The 12,511-nt window shown below is 41.5% G+C and overlaps 1 protein-coding gene across 2 annotated transcripts in view; it reads right to left on the bottom strand.

Annotated features, from left to right (window-relative positions):
• selenoi (selenoprotein I) overlaps positions 1-12,511 on the bottom strand; it is a 48,464-nt gene that overhangs the window by 15,618 nt on the left and 20,335 nt on the right. For both annotated transcript variants that reach the window (XM_048597155.1, XM_048597156.1), the window contains exons 2-5: positions 9,731-9,799; positions 9,071-9,179; positions 3,821-3,895; positions 1,655-1,917 (exon numbers count right to left, since the gene is read on the bottom strand). In XM_048597155.1, coding sequence (XP_048453112.1) covers positions 1,655-1,917; positions 3,821-3,895; positions 9,071-9,179; positions 9,731-9,799 — 516 coding nt within the window. The remainder of the gene's footprint in view (positions 1-1,654; positions 1,918-3,820; positions 3,896-9,070; positions 9,180-9,730; positions 9,800-12,511) is intronic.

Genomic DNA, 12,511 nt, shown 5'->3' on the forward strand with positions numbered 1-12,511 from the left:
TCTCACTGGTCTCAATACACACTGACAAAGGAGGACATGAATTCGACTGGGACAATGCATCCATAATAGCACGAGCCAAACAGACACATGCCAGGGAATTCCTGAAGGCCTGGCATTCCAATTAGAACTCCATCAACACATTCAACTGGTACCAATACACAAACCACTGAAAAACCGAACCGGAAGTAATGCCAACCATGGCATATAAATAACAAGCAAGACAGAACACCAACACTTCACCGGAGATGCACCGACAATGTTACCTAGCAGGGTGACGAAACGTCTGAAACCAAACACACCAGCTCGGCGAGAAAGTTTAAACCTCAAACCCTGGCAACATCCTTGTAAATCTTCTGAACCTTTTCAAGTTTCACAACATCCTTCCTGTAGCAGGGAGGCCAAAACTGTATGCAGTATTCTAAAAGTAGATTAACTGAATGTCCTATACAGCTGCAACATGACCTCCCAACTCCTATACTCAATCCATTGGCCAATAAAGGCAAGCATACCAAACACCTTCACATTATCCTATTACCTGCAACCCCACTTTCAAGGAACTATGAACGTGCACTCCAAGATCTTTGTTCAGCAACACTCCCCAGGACCTTACCATTAAGTGTATAACTTGTATTTGCCTTTCCAAAACACAGCACCTCACATTTATCTAAATTAAACTCCATCTGCTATTCCATTGTCCATAGGCCCATCTGATCAATGTCCCATTGTACTCTGGAAGTAACTTTCTTCACTGTCCACTACACCTCCAATTTTTGGTGTCATCTGCAAATTTAATAACCGTACCTCATGCATTCACATCCAAATCATTCACATAAATGACAAAAAAAAAAAAAAAAAAAAAAACCAGTCGACCCAACACTGATCATTGTTGCACACCTTTGGTCGCAGGTGTGTTGCGCTGTGGATATCATTACAGCAGATACGTTTTAAGAGTGTATTTGCATATTGTGTTTTAAAAGTAGCATTTAAAACAATGAAAATACATATAATTGAAATGCTGCAATTTGGTCTTCATTGCATATATTCATTTTAAAAGAATAGACTGACATTTATGGAAGCAGCTCAAGTTTTACTGAACTGTTTCAGAGGAATACAATTGAATTCACAGTGCCCTTCAAATTCATTATACTGATGGGAATTCACCCTATTTTGAGCCAAGTATCAAATCTAAAGATCACTCTTCTGGGAACTGAAGGAAACAAGTCTAAGTAAGCAAACATCAAAAAGATAAAAGTTAGAGAGGCCTGGATTTTGCGCAAACCATTCTGTACTGTAAACATTATCAATGATATTAAGATTAAAACTATCAATTTTAGGAAGAATGGATGTTCATACATCTTCTCATGTGTTGACAAATTTGAGAATGTGGCCAGCTTATTTTTGAAAAATATTGATGTGGATTTCAGCATCACTTATGCCAACTGATGTCATTTTTCCTCATTTAAATCTGCACAAACTACATTGAAAGTGTCAAGATTCAATAGTCTTCAACTGTCAACAACTTTTTTGGTTATGTTTTGTTTTACATAACATTATTACACATTAAGAGGATTCACTGCACAAAGCACTTTATGACAGTTTACCATGACAGATTACTCTGGTTTCTGTAGCAGCTTTAGTCTTCGAAATCACTTACCACTTGACTAAGGTCGTATCCCCACGGCAGGAAAAGAATCCCTGTGTTGTACTTCTCCCAGTGGGAAAGTATGAAGGAGAACAGCACCACCCACAGAATGAAGAAGAGCGTAAGGACACTGACACCTGCCTCCCCACGTCCAAAGATGGAATAGACAGTGACTACAAAAAATATACAGGCCCAGCTGTCCAAACCATGGTCAAAGAGCTCTCCAAGTGGAGTGCTCGAGCTGGTCCGGCGAGCTTGCTTCCCATCAACTCCATCTGTTAGAAATTGATATGGAGACAGGTTCAGTATTTGGATCACCACAGCATTTGTCAAAATGAAATGGAACTTTGTTTTATAAGCATGTATTTATAAGTCTCTAATCTGGCTATAAAGCCATCATCACAAATGTCTTTCATCACTGGGTTGTGCAAATAACTGGACAGCTAATGGAAGCAATGTTGCATAGAATGTACATCTTTGGACAAAGGCAACCTATATTCAACCTTTCTTGAATGTGGTAAAATGTCTCAAAGAATTTCAGAGTGAGTAATATTATAAAACAGAATTTGACTGAGCACCTAAAGAGTTATGATTGAAAAGGTATATGACCAAAAGCTTGGTTAAAAGAGTTAGACTTTAAAGATTATCTTCAAAAGGAGGACAGAGAATTTGCGACACAGACGTTTAGGGATGGAATTTGATTTTGGAGTTTTGACATCTGAAAGCAAGGCCACCAGCAATACAGCATTTAAAACTGGAATGCCCAAGAGTCGTGGCGAGCTAGAAGAGATTATATGGATGAAGCTGTGGAGAATTTGAAAACTACAATGAGAATTTTAAGAAAGATGTCTAACTGGGAGCCAATTTGGTCAGCCAGAAATATCTCTATTTTCCATTCTGTAGCAACTCCATGCCAATAATCCTCAAAACCATTGCCAAATGCAAAAACCAACAAATTTTAGTGTTCAGAATTTTAACAAACTTAGCAAGAGCTACTTGGAAAATATTTCAAATTTTCACTACCCTTTCAGGAGTGCTTTCTGTTATTACTTCAGAACAGCTTAGCTCTAATTTTACAATTACATTCCTAAATTCTTAACTTACTGGGGATCATTAAGCAGGCCAGCATTTCTTACCCATCATTAATCGTTCATGAGAGGATGAACCACTGGTGTTCAGGAGGCAGCTCCAGGATTTTCACCCAGCAACAACGAAGGAATCGTGATACAATTCCAAGTCAGAGCAGTGCATGGACTGGAGAAGGACTATCATGTCAGGGTGTTCTCTCATACCTACAGCCTTTGTCCTTCTAGGTCATGCAGATTGTAGGTTTAGAAGGTGCAGAAACCTCAGTGTGTTACCATTGTGCATCTTGCATATGGTACAGACTGCTGCCACTGTACATGTCAATGGTGAAGGAAGTGAACAGAGGTGGTAGTGGTGGATGGGATCCAAATTATATGCATTGCTTTCTCCTGGCTGGTATCAAGCTTCAAAATGTTGCTCAAGCTCATTCATCCAAGGAGATGGAGAGTATTTCATCACATTCTGACATGATGGTGCAGACTTTGGGGAAATAAAAGGCAAATTGTCACAGAATTCCTAGCCTCTGACCTGCTGTTATATCTGGTGTTTATATGACTGGTCCTATTCAGCTTCTGATCGATGGTCCAGATTTTGTTGCATTTGGACACAGACAGCTTCAATATCCAAGTAGTTACTAATGCTGCTGAGCATTATGCACTGGCCAAGGAACATCCCATTTCCGACTGGAATATGGTAGGAAGGTCTTGAACAAGCAGCTGACAATAACTGGGTCTATCACACTACCTTCAGGAACTGCCACACAGTTATGTTCCCAAACTGCTCCTTCTCTTCCTGTGCTCTGACAGTGCTTCCCCATCCCAGGTTCCTACCTCTGTTTTACTTCGTCAAATGTTCCTATCTGCCTCTGCACTCTTGGTGCTTTCTCTCTCATCTCCTATCAAGAATATCCCAGACTCAAAGTAAGCAAGCAGATCCATATCACTGATACTTGGAAAGAAATACCTGTTTTCTTATAAAGATTATTCAAAATCTACTTGCAGCACTTGCTTATTAAAAAAGTATTAGCTTCTTGGTCAGATGAGGTTCTATTCAAAAGGATCTTTCGACCAAAACAGTTTGAGAACCACTGACCTAATGTATATGCCATGAAGTTCAGCAGACCAGCAGCAATCCATACCCAACTTGGAACATGTGTATAACCTGAACCTGCAAGACAAAAAAAACAAAACAAAAAACAGGGAGGGGAAAGAGAGAAAATGTACTCAATCTCCAATATGACGTCAAGACTTAAGCATTTGCTCAATAGAATGTTTCACTAACTCCCTAGAAATCATTATCTGCATTTTGCCTTGAAACAGAAGAATTCAATTACCTGCTTATTTTCTCCCAAATTTAAACAGGGAGAAAGTAAGGCATTTCATGTGAAAAGTAACCACTGTTACCTTCAGTATAAAAAAAGACTGATATTACTCTGTTTACAAGTCAACTCAAATGGGCAATAAAACAACTGCAGATTCCAAACAGCACTGAGAAAGTGTTAAAAAAAAAAAACCTGAAAACACTGACCCACTTTTGCCGAGGCCAGACGCTAACTCTCCGACACCACCTCCTGCCGCCCCCTTGATCATGACCCCACCCCCGAGCACCAAACCATCCACAACCTCATCACCTCAGGTGACCTCCCACCCACGGCCTCCAACCTCATCGTTCCCCAACCCCGCACCACCCGCTTCTATCTCCTTCCCAAAATCCACAAACCTGAATGCCCTGGTCGACCCATTGTCTCCACCTACTCCTGCCCCACTGAACTGATCTCCAACTATCTGGACTCCATTTTCTCCCCCTTGGTCCAGGAACTCCCTACCTACGTCCGTGACACCACCCACGCCCTCCACCTCCTCCAGAGCATCCAATTCCCCGGTCCCCAACACCTCATCTTCACCATGGACGTCTAGTCCCTATACACCTGCATTCCCCACACAGATGGCCTAAAGGCCCTCCGCTTCTTCCTGTCCCGCAGGCCCGACCAGTCCCCCTCCACTGACACCCTCATCCGCTTAGCCGAACTTGTCCTCACCCTCAACAACTTCTCTTTCAATTCCTTCCACTTCCTACAGACAAAGGGGGTGGCCATGGGTACCCGCATGGGCCCAAGCTATGCCTGCCTCTTTGTAGGTTACGTGGAACAATCCCTACACTGGCCCTAAACCCCACCTCTTGCTCCATTACATTGATGACTGTATTGGCGCCGCCTCGTGCTCCCACGAGGAGCTCGAACAGTTCATCCACTTCACCAACACCTTCCACCCCAACCTTAAGTTCACCTGGACCATCTCTAATACCTCTCTCTCGTTCCTGGACCTCTGTCTCCATCTCAGGCAACCACCTAGAAACCAATATCCATTTCAAGCCCACGGACTCCCACAGCTACCTAGAATACACCTCCTCCCACCCACCTTCCTGCAAAAATGCCATCCCCTATTCCCAATTCCTTCGCCTCCGCCGCATCTGCTCCCAGGATGAGGCATTCCACTCCCGTACATCTCAGATGTCCTCGTTTTTCAACGACCGCAACCCCCCCCCCCCCTCAGTGGTTGAGAACACCCTCAACCGTGTCTCCCACATTTCCCGCAACGCATCCCTCACACCGCATCCCCGCAATAACAACCATAAAAAAACCCTCGTCCTCACGTACCACCCCACCAACCTCCAGATCCAACACACAATCCTCCGACACGTCCGCCATCTGCAATCCGACCCCACCACCAAAGACATCTTTCCGGAGAGACCACTCTCTCCGTGACTCCCTTGTCCGCTCCACACTCCCCTCCAGCCCCACCACACCTGGCACTTTTCCCTGCAACCGCAGGAAGCGCTACACCTGCCCGCATACCTCCTCCCTCACCCCCATCCCAGTCCCCAAGACTTTCCACATCAAGCAGATGTTCACCTACATATCTGCTAGTGTGGTATACTGCATCCGCTGTACCCGTTGTGGCCTCCGCTACATCGGGGAAACCAAGTGGAGGCTCGGGGACCGCTTTGCAGAACACCTACGCTCGGTTCGCAATAAACTGCACCTCCCAGTCACGAACCATTTCAACTCCCCCTCCCATTCCTCAGACGACATGTCCATCCTGGGCCTCCTGCAGTGCCACAACGATGCCAACCGAAGGTTGCAGGAACAGCAACTCATATTCCGCTTGGGAACCCTGCAGCCCAATGGTATCAATGTGGACTTCACAATCTCCCCTCCCCCCACCGCATCCCAAAACCAGCCCAGCTCGTCCCCACCTCCCTAACCTGTTCTTCCTCCCACCTATCCCCTCCTCCCACCTCAAGCCACACCCCCATCTCCTACCTACTAACCTCATCCCGCCCCCTTGATCTGTCCGTCCTCCCTGGACTGACCTATGCCCTCCCTAACTCCCTACCTACACTCACCTTTACTGGCTCCATCCCCGCCTCTTCGACCTGTCTGTTTCCTCTCCACCTATCTTCTCCTCTATTCATCTTCTATACCCCTCCCCCTCTATTTCAGAACCCCCTTCCCCATTTCTGATGAAGGGTCTAGGCCTGAAACGTCAGCCTTTCTGCTCCTATGATGCTGCTTGGCCTGCTGTGTTCATCCAGCTCTGCACGTTGTCTCGGATTCTCCAGCATCTGCAGTTCCTACTATCTGATTCAATTTTAATCAGCCAACCACTTTTTTAATACACAAATTAAATACTTGAACTTTAGTCTATGTTGTGATAATAAAAAGACTTCCAAATGTCAAGTGGAAAGAAAAAAAACTCTGTAGGCACAATTTTAAGGTGTTGGTCAGCTAACTGAAGCATTAGCAAAGTATTGAGGAGCATATGGTGCCGTTAAAGACTGAACATGAAGTCATTCACAAGCCTCTGCTGTCAAAAGATATTTCAGGAACCCGCTTCTTGCCCCTGTACCTTTCACATATTTAGAAAGTTTAAACAGGAGCGACAAAATTGCAACTGCAAGGGATTTGTTAATATCAAATCCAAAAGAAACAAAAAAAAAAAAAACAAACAAAAAAGGAAAGAAAATGGGGCAGGAGTTGAGGACGGGGACAAAAGGGGGCAAGAGATATTGCTTCAGCTAGCAAAAGAAGTTGAAAAATAGGGAGAACTAAGTTGTCCAGAGAGAACATTTTACATCAGCTAAAGCAAAAAAAATCATGTGAAAGTAGTCATATTAGTGGATACAGTTTAGAAATTAAGGCTATAGAAAATTGTCACCTCTATCAAGTCTGCTAAAATTAATTCAGCTGTAAACAATAATGACTAATGTGTCACAAAATGAAAAAGAGGTTTGTGGCATTTTCACATGTCAGCAACATGGATTCAGTTATAAAATTTTCAAGTATAAACACTAAAAGCTAGCACATCTACAGCATACAAGAATGCAAGTTAAGGAAAAATTCATTCGCTTGTAGAAGAAGTTATTATAGCAAATATAATAATTTGAAAGCAATGACAGAAGGAGCATCAAGTTCTTACTCATTTTATGAGCAAGGACGGATTTAGTTCTCAGTTCTTCCAAAAAAAAAAGTGATTGGTTTGTCCGTCAACAGCAGAATCAACAGAACAGCAATATAGCTATGAACACGCACTAATGACATTACCATCTCATAAGTAGAGATTAGAGTTGCCTAGTGTCCCACAGTTGACCTGGTCAACAACCTAGCACTCAACCTGCCTGATCAAGGCCAGCAGAATATCAGGCACAACTCCGATCTAGAGACAAAAGTCGGATATTTCATAATTGAGAAGTAGATTACGACCCTTCATTGTTAGTCACTTGAAATAATCTATGATGCAAACAAAAGGTACTTTGTGGGCTTATTAATTCAAATTGCATCACATTGGTGCCTACAGGCACAAGTCATGTAGCTCCTTGTATTGATGGCGCATGGCGCATGGCACACCACACACACACGGCAATCTGTAAACAGCAATGTTTTCTGTTCTCTCAGCCAACCAAGAACCTTCCTAACTACATTTTATAGATTTCAGTTCCAGGCCTCAGACATAAATCTTGCAGTCTCCTGTTGAAAACCCAACTTTGTGTCTTTTCATTCGGTTCTCAGCCATGAGCACCAGTTGAGATATTGCCCGGATATCTATTAATAATTTGGAATAAAGGCCATTGATAATACGTCCTTCGTTAGAGTTGATGGTTTGGAAAACATCCACTATAATCAAAATAAGGAGGGACTAAGACACATTCAATGTTCATTTTACTCAATAACCAACTGTGACCTTTGATAAACGGCCAATCTGGTTTTAATGCATACCTTCAATACTTGTGACTAGTTTTTGTTTGAATGTAAGAATGTGCACATTCACCTTGCTTCAAAATGCAACACCAACATCAGATAATCCCAGAACCTTTTCCCATGATGGGTTAAAAAACAAAGAAAAATGAAATCCTGCAATTGGAGTCTTGCCTATTTGAGGTAGAAACATGCAAGGCCTTGTAGTTCACAGCCAGGCTAGGGGCAGTTGAGCTATTCGTTAGGTAACTCTGCCCTTTCTACACAATTGAGCACAGGAGCAGCACTCACTGAAGCAATTAGAGCAGACTTCACAACAACTCAAAACCCTTCCCAATTGCTCACAAGTACACCACATGAAAATAGATTTAATGCAAAAAAAAAAAGTAGGAATCACCAAGTGCAGGAATAATATGTCTATTAGGCAGCTGCCAATGCATAAATATGTAGTTACTTAATATGCATTTCAATAATTCTGGATATATAGCTCCATGCAAGCCAAAATGTATTTTTGTATGGAGGTCTGCAGTTAGCATTAACATAATAAATGCAATGCAAAAGCCAGCAGCCATAAGAGCAGCTATCTTCCACCTAGAGGAAATTAATTTCCTCTGGTCGTAAATCAAGTTGGTTAAGTTTCTCTCCATTACCCAGATCCCTTAGCCAATCAAGGCCTCTTAAAATGCACTCAGCGACTTGAACTCCACAGCCTTCTGTGGCAGAGTGCCACAGATTCCTTCTGCCTGAAAAAAGTCCTCCTCATTTCAGTTCTAAAGGGTCATTTCTTTCACTCTGAAGCTGTGCCCTCTAGTCCTAGTCTCTCCCACTAGTGGAGACATGTTCTTCACATCCACTCTACCTAGGCCTCTCAATATTCTGAATGTCAATCAAATATCCTTCATCCTTCTAAACCCCAAATACAGACCCAAAGTGCTCAGCTGCTCCTCATGTGACAAGCCCACAAGTTTTAAAGACTCTTGGTGTCAAAGGGAATTCTGTGAAGTAACAGGTCACGTGTGTAATGGGACAACAAAATATTTGAGCAGTTTCCACTATATTTAAAAAAAAAACAGAAACCAATCTCTTACCTGAAGCATAAAAATCATAGTCAAAATAGGCCAACATACAAAAGTTAAGCACAAGTAGCACGAAACCAGAGAACGTCAACAGATTCGGTGCCAGCCACGTAGGTAAAATCTGTAAAAGCAAAGAAAAATTGCTAAGTAGGGAGATTAGAAAGGTAGGTTAATCAGTGTTTATAATAAGTTTAAATTTTCTAATCTGAACATAGAACATAGAACATTAGGCCAGTTCAACTTCCATTATTTTTTTCTCTCCATATCATAAAGTAACATACTCTTACATTCTTATATAAGAAACAAATAGCAAAGATTGTCACTGGTCATTCTCAGCAGCTGGATCGTCAGGAAATACCTCAATATCTGTGATACCCAATTCCACTGTCCCCAATACGGCCTCACCTTTCCACCATAGATCATAAAGCTGCTATTACTGAGCAAAATTCAATGAAACCTACAGGTACCCCACAGACAGAAGACTCTGACATGGAAGAAAACTCAGGAATTATCTTTAATAAATTATTATTTTACAAGGAAATCTGGTGCAAAGTCTCCTGTGGAAACTATTTTTAACTAAATTTAGTATGTATACCTAATGCCACAATGAAAATAAAAAGATACTACACAAGAATCCAGGAATACTGAAAGTTGGTAGTAATGTGCTCTTACCTTAACTACAGAGTTCCAGAATGGGTGCATAACATATACAGACAATGGATTGGTGTCCACTGCACTATACTGCAAAGAAAATAAACAGACAAAATTCGTGCATGTACTTGTATAAAATCAGAATGTATTTACAAATACAGACTTTTAAAGTGACAAAACAAAAAGATAGCTATTGCATTATCTGAGCAAAATAAGGCTTCTCTAACTAAACTTTGCTAAATTGATCTTCTATTTCAGATTTAAATAAATGTCAGTGTTCAAGGTGTGAATGAAGTGATACACTGGCTAGTGTGACCACCACAAATAGCAGGGATGTGCTCAGTCAAATGATTGCTGTACTCGTGGGGAAGGGGATTTAAGTATCAGATCAACTTTTGCTTCTTCAATTACAAATGGCATACAATTCACCTCATCCAGAGTAGTTGCAATCAAGGACCAGTAATTCAAAGCCACGGTTACCGGTAATTTAAAAAGGCTCATGGTAAAGTGATTAATAAATTTAGTTATCAACTATTAGTTTCCCACATTTGAATCTGGCCACTACTCTTCTTTTAAAAAAAAAGTGAAAAATCTGTTCAAGAATGGCAAACTATGCTCAAATAAAACAAAAACAAAACAAACAAACACTACAAAATGCAGGAAATACTCTGCAGGTCAGAAGGATGGAATCAGACATCACAATTCGAGTGGCGTGTTTCAGCATTATGTGGCTTTCTATCAAATTTACAACATCCTTTAGTTTTGGATCATATACTTTATGATACATCATTCAGAACTGCAAGATGCTGGAAATGGAAAAGCTTAAAAATCAGAAAAATCAATTTTTAAAAAATTATTTGTTAATGAGGGCATCACTGGCTAGATCAGCATTTATTATCTAACTCCGATTCTCTACAGGGCAGTTAAGAATTAACCACATTGCTGTGGGTCTGCAGTCACACGTAGGCCAGACCAGGTAATGATGGCATTTTCCTTCCCTAAAAAGGTCATGAACCAGATGGGTTTTTCTCCCCCCCCAACAATTGGTAGTTAGATTCTTAATTCCAATTTTGTTCACAACTGAATTCAAATTCCACCATTCGCCATGGCGGGAATTGAACCTGCATCTCCAGAACATTACGTGGGCCTCTGGATTAACAGTCCAGCAATAATACCATGAGACCACTGCCTCCCTTCATCTTCAACCATCTAACAGGTGACAGGCCACAACGAAAGTATCTTTAAAAGTTTCAATTAAAAAAAAAGTGATTTGTGTGAACTCTTGAAAAAAAAACAGTACACCCCAAAGACTGGCAGAAGAATGATTTGAGCTGGAGCATGTACACAGGATGGTCAAGGAGAACTGAAAATTCTTGTGTAACAAGTACAGGGGTGGGGTTCTGCTATAAACACAGCAATGCAAACCAGCTGTAAACTTGACTGACGAATAGGGGAAAGCTATTTCTAAAACACAAACCCAGTTGGCTAAAAACGCAATTCCATTAGTGCGCAGAGGAGTACACGTCACATGATCGTTTTGCAGGCTTCATTCAGTGTTCTTCAATTTTGGAAGAGATTTAACATCAAGAATGCAATTGACATTATTGTGCAGGCCTGGAGTCACGTCAATAAGGACTGCTTGCATGCAACTTGGCAGACACTTCTCCCAGATTTCATTTGTTTTTTTAAGATTTTGAAGGCTTTAGTCCGTCAGAGGTGCTCCCAAGAATCAGAACATTATGTTGATCTTGCAAAGTAAGTTGTATCTGAAGAAGTGGAGTGAGGATATTGAAGGACTGTTTGTGTCCCACTGTGAAGACCTCTCTACAGCTGATCTACAACAACTTGTCACTAAGGGGCAAGTGGAAGCTGGAGATGAAGATGATGATGTCCAGGATGCAGCACCACGAGAGCTTTCGACTTCTGTTGTGTCTTCTATCCTGGAGGGAAATTGAGAAGCAGCTGCAGCTCCTAGAGGACAATGATTACAATGCAGAATGCAGCAGGGTAGCAGTTAGTGAAATAAAATCTTATTTGGCACCCTACGAACAGCTTGTTCATCAAAGCAGAAAAAAGGGCAAAGCAGCAAAAACAGAATGTCTTTTTTTAAGCCAACTCCCAAGAAACAATGAACCACAGCCATCTACTTCTGCATTAATTTTTTTTTTGCAGTGACGGTGACAGTGGGGATGGTGACGATGACAAACCTCAGTCCCCGCATTAACAACAGAGCAACCTCAAAACCTTCTCCCCCATCAAGTAATTTTGGCATTTTTTCAAGGTAAGGTGTTAAATTTACTTTTACTTCATTATTAGCTATGAATTAAACATTTATTCAAACTGTGCTAGGCTTTTGAATGATTTTTGAGCAACCGAGTGATTTTTTTTTTCCGGTAGTCTGCCCCAACCCCACTTTTCCCCACACGCCCCGTTATTTCTATGGCACGATTTTCTATAACTCGATGTTGCGCAGGGACGCACCCATCGCATTATAGCAGAACGCCTTATATTAAGCCTGAGAAAAATGAGATTCTATAACAGGAAAAAGAGCAATAGTAAATACACATTAATGCTCAAGCTCTGCTCAAGTTCAAAATCACATGAACAACGGAAGTTCCTACTCTTCACACTCCTATTCACTTTTCACTCCATGAAGTTCTTTATTTCTCAGTTTCTACTTTGACAAAGGGTTCAAATCTTTGCAACTTTTGTCTGACTTGCTTATTTGTAGAATTTGCGGTTTTTCCCCCTAAACTTGCAGCACTTAAACTTTTCAAAATGTTCACAACACTTGGCTGATAA

This window comes from Rhincodon typus, chromosome 5 (genome assembly GCF_021869965.1).
Source record: "Rhincodon typus isolate 14 chromosome 5, sRhiTyp1.1, whole genome shotgun sequence".
Classification (NCBI taxonomy): Eukaryota; Metazoa; Chordata; class Chondrichthyes; order Orectolobiformes; family Rhincodontidae; genus Rhincodon; species Rhincodon typus.